At 30.2% G+C, this 3,966-nt stretch overlaps 1 protein-coding gene across 1 annotated transcript; it reads left to right on the top strand.

Moving 5' to 3' along the window:
* Positions 1-2,788: 2,788 nt before the first annotated feature.
* Positions 2,789-3,799, top strand: LOC111475333 (probable pectinesterase/pectinesterase inhibitor 17). The gene has a single exon (XM_023119853.1). The coding sequence runs from the start codon at positions 2,825-2,827 to the stop codon at positions 3,791-3,793; it is 969 nt and encodes a 322-aa protein (XP_022975621.1). The 5' UTR covers positions 2,789-2,824; the 3' UTR covers positions 3,794-3,799.
* Positions 3,800-3,966: the final 167 nt, after the last annotated feature.

Genomic DNA, 3,966 nt, shown 5'->3' with positions numbered 1-3,966 from the left:
GTTTTTGGTTTTACGTGTGAAAGTGTTCGATAATTATTTTTTTAATTACACTATTTTTTTTTCAATTAATGCATAAAATTCAATCTCATTGCATCATGTTTCAATTTCGTATAGCAAGTAAGTCAAAGCTATAATTTCGTTGACTTTTTTAAAATTAAAAAATATATATATACCTGAACTTATCCAAAACAAAATATTTTAAATTAATATAATAATTTTGAAAATATTACGTCAAACTCCTAATGATTATGGATAAACTTTCTTAAATATTATTTATTTATTTTAAATATTACATAGATAAAATAAAATTGGAAATTAATTATCATTAAAAAATTATTGGACACGACCAGATCAAATTAAATGTTTTTATAGGAAAAAATTGTTTGATTATTAAATATATAAAGGAAATTAATTAACAAAAGGAATAAAAAAGATAAGAAATCAAATTAATAATTTATTCATATAATATATAGTATTAAGAAAAATCTAAACAAATTTATTCCCTGCAAATTTGTATGGAAATGACAGAAAAAGATTCATTTATGCTAATTTATAAGATTTATGAGATTTTTTTTTAATTAGGAATAAAATATAAAATTATATGTAAATTAATAAATTAAATAATGTTCGTACATGTGTACATGGGTTAGGTTGGATTGAATTGGAAATTTCTTTTGACCAACCTAAAATTTCGGGTTGGTCAAGTTGGCTATCCGAGTGAACCGAACAGGGTTCACAACCCAACCCTTTATTTTTGGAGTTGATTTAAATTATCGGGTTGTTCATTTTGTAATTATTTTAAAACGTATCTTAATCTTCAAAGAAGGATAGGGTTAGGTTGTGAACCCTATTATAGAATTGGTCGGGTTGGCTCGACTAAAAAAGTTCCAACTCGCAAACCAGTTCGATTTTTTAGGGTTTTCCAATTTCAGTTCGGGATTACTCTCATTCAGATATACCATATTTGTATAGGTAATAACTATCAATTCTTTTAAACACTTTTAACTATAGTTTCGTATTCTCGAGATCACTCTCATTCAGATATATCCTCGATTCATTCACCCGAGCATTACAAAATTACATAAAGAGTAAAATCAATACATTTTCAAAACCAAATCTGTGAAAATTCAATCGAATAAACGTCGGTTTTTTTAGTTGCACCGCTCGTGTACTAATGAACCACCCTGCTATAATTTATCTAATACACCTACCCAAGCTAAAGAAAGGGAAGGAGAGGCCATTTCTCCCTCTCTCCCATAATTGAATATTCCTCTTAACAAATTAAAATGTTTTTTTTTTTAATATCATATTATTATAAAACAATAAATTAAATTAAATTAAATTAAATTATGTAGAATAATAATTGATAATTATATATAAATTTATTGTTTGGGCCAAAAAGTCTTTGGCGTTGACTTTTGACATCCGTCATAAAGACTGCAATTTACATGCATGCAATACACGAAGATTAATTCAATTACAACACTAAAGCCGCAAAACTTAAGAATATATAAATTATTAATATTAAATATTTTAAAAATAATAAAAAATATTTAAAAAATTGCTTATTTTTAATTATACTTATTAATTAATTAAATTTGTTAATTGTGGCGTGAAAAACAAATTCATAATAATTTAGTCAACAAGTGTATTGGCCAATTATTTTTCTTAAACATAGTTAAATATTAATAATTGTATTATTGATAATTGAGGTAAATTAATTAATTAATTATAAATATAAAGCAAGTTGAAAGCAAAATTTCGTAGAGTCTAAAACCAGAGTCTAAGTTACAACCACTCCTTGAAATCCCATCGGACTGTCAAATCAGAAGCGTCCACGTGGATATCGTTAAAGTAGAGCCACCGCAGCCAATAATTAAACCCAATTAACTTTGAATATAAATAATAAAATTTTTTTTAGCATTTAAACTTTCATAACAATAATTATTTTTTAATTTCAAATTTTTTGTTTAATCTTAATCCTTAAAAGAAAAACATATATATTCTATACGTTTTTTTTAACAATAATCATTATTAGAATATATATATTTTATAAGTTGTTTAATAATAATATATTTTAAAAGGTAAAAAAAACTATGGTAAATAAGTATATATAGTAAACTAAATCATATATATTTCATGCATTTATTTTTTCGATATTTTTTCTCTCCGGTTCGTGTTCATCTAGATCGAGTGTCTGCATAGTTGTACAATTTGAGCCAAGACAAGCACAATCAACTTCAAAATTTTCATGATTAAGCTATCTAGATAGTAACTATTAATTATTTTTTAATCATATAATTTCATATCATTGATATCACTTTATTTCAGACACGATTACAATTAATTACAATTAATTTATGTACATCTTTTATAATAAACAAGCGTACGTGTGTGTATATATATTATGAATAACATTTTTTTTAGGAGTAAAATTTAAAGAACCAAGAAGTTATAAAATTCAGGATAAAATAAAAATAAAAATTATGAAAATTTTCAATAAATTTTAGAATATATATTTTAAATTTGTCGGAACATTTTTTTTTAGATTTTGGTGAAATAAATCTAAAATATATGACGCAGGATACTAATAGAAGTAGAAGTCATTTCTTTGGTCAACCCGAACATATACAGCTCTATTGATTAAAACATATACACTCGACAAACAGGCAGAACCATGACAAGATAACTAAAAACAAGGCAACTAAAAACTTAAGGGTCAGTTTCTCTCTCATAAGACTAATTTCTCTCTCCTCTGACCTTGTTCACTATAAAAAGGGAACATCCCATCCCATCCCACCATTAACTGGAAATAAAAAAAAAAATGGTAGCCATTAAAAGCGTTATCGTTCTCGTTCTTGTTCTTGTTCTTTGGTCGGCCATTTTTGCTTACTCGGATGAAGAAGTGAAAAATTGGTGCAGCCAAACGCCATATCCAGCTCCATGTGAGCATTTTCTCACGGCAAAAAAAACCACCACAAAAAAAAACCGGCCAATCGCTTCAAAATCCCACTTCCTTAGAGTTCTGGTCGAATCGGCCATCGAGCGAGCCGTTTTGGCCCAAAAAAACGCCGTCGCTCTCGGCCCAAAGTGCCAAAACGACCGAGAAAAATCTGCATGGACCGACTGTGTCGAACTCTACGACCAAATCATTCACCGGCTCAACCGGACCGCCGACCGCTGCTCCCCGATCGATGTTCAGACCTGGCTCAGTGCTGCTCTCACAGCTCTCGACACGTGTCGGACTGGGTTTGAGGAGCTTGGGGTTTCGGCTTTCGGCTACCCTTTAACGGCTAATAATGTTTCGAAGCTGATTAGTGATGGGTTGTCGGTGAATAAGCCGGCTTCGTCTGAGGGGTTTGAGCCGCCGAGTATGAATGAAGGGTTTCCGACGTGGGTTAAGCCGGGAGAAAGGAAGCTGTTGCAGTCGAGCGCTCCGAATGCTAACGTGGTGGTGGCGAAGGATGGGTCTGGGAGATTTAGGACGGTGAGTGAGGCGGTCGCCGCCGCGAAGGGCGGAGGGAGGTTTGTGATTTATGTGAAGGCCGGGGTTTATAGTGAGAATGTTGAGATTAAGGCTAAGAATGTTATGTTGATCGGCGATGGCATCGGAAAAACTATCATCACCGGAAGTAGGAGCGTCGGCGGCGGTTCCACCACTTTTAAATCCGCCACCGTTGGTAATACCCCCTTTCTTTTTTATTATTTTTTTATAAATAAAATCATAATTAAAATGGGTTTAATTGAGATTTTAGTGAGGTTTAAGAATTCTAATTTTAAAAAATGGGTTTAGAGTTTTTTTTTTCTTCTCAATAAATTATAATAATTCTTATAAATAAAAATAATTAATAATAATTTTTATTCAAGTGGAAGCTTTGGAAAACACCACCCATTTACAAAAGCTTAACATTTTAATTTTTTATATAATAATAAATAATAGATTTTATAAGATTTCTTAACAATTTA

The sequence above is a fragment of the Cucurbita maxima genome, unplaced genomic scaffold (assembly GCF_002738345.1).
Source record: "Cucurbita maxima cultivar Rimu unplaced genomic scaffold, Cmax_1.0 Cma_Scf01263, whole genome shotgun sequence".
Taxonomy (NCBI): domain Eukaryota; kingdom Viridiplantae; phylum Streptophyta; class Magnoliopsida; order Cucurbitales; family Cucurbitaceae; genus Cucurbita; species Cucurbita maxima.
Note: the sequence above shows the minus strand (reverse complement) of the source record. Positions and strands in the feature narration are given on the sequence as shown.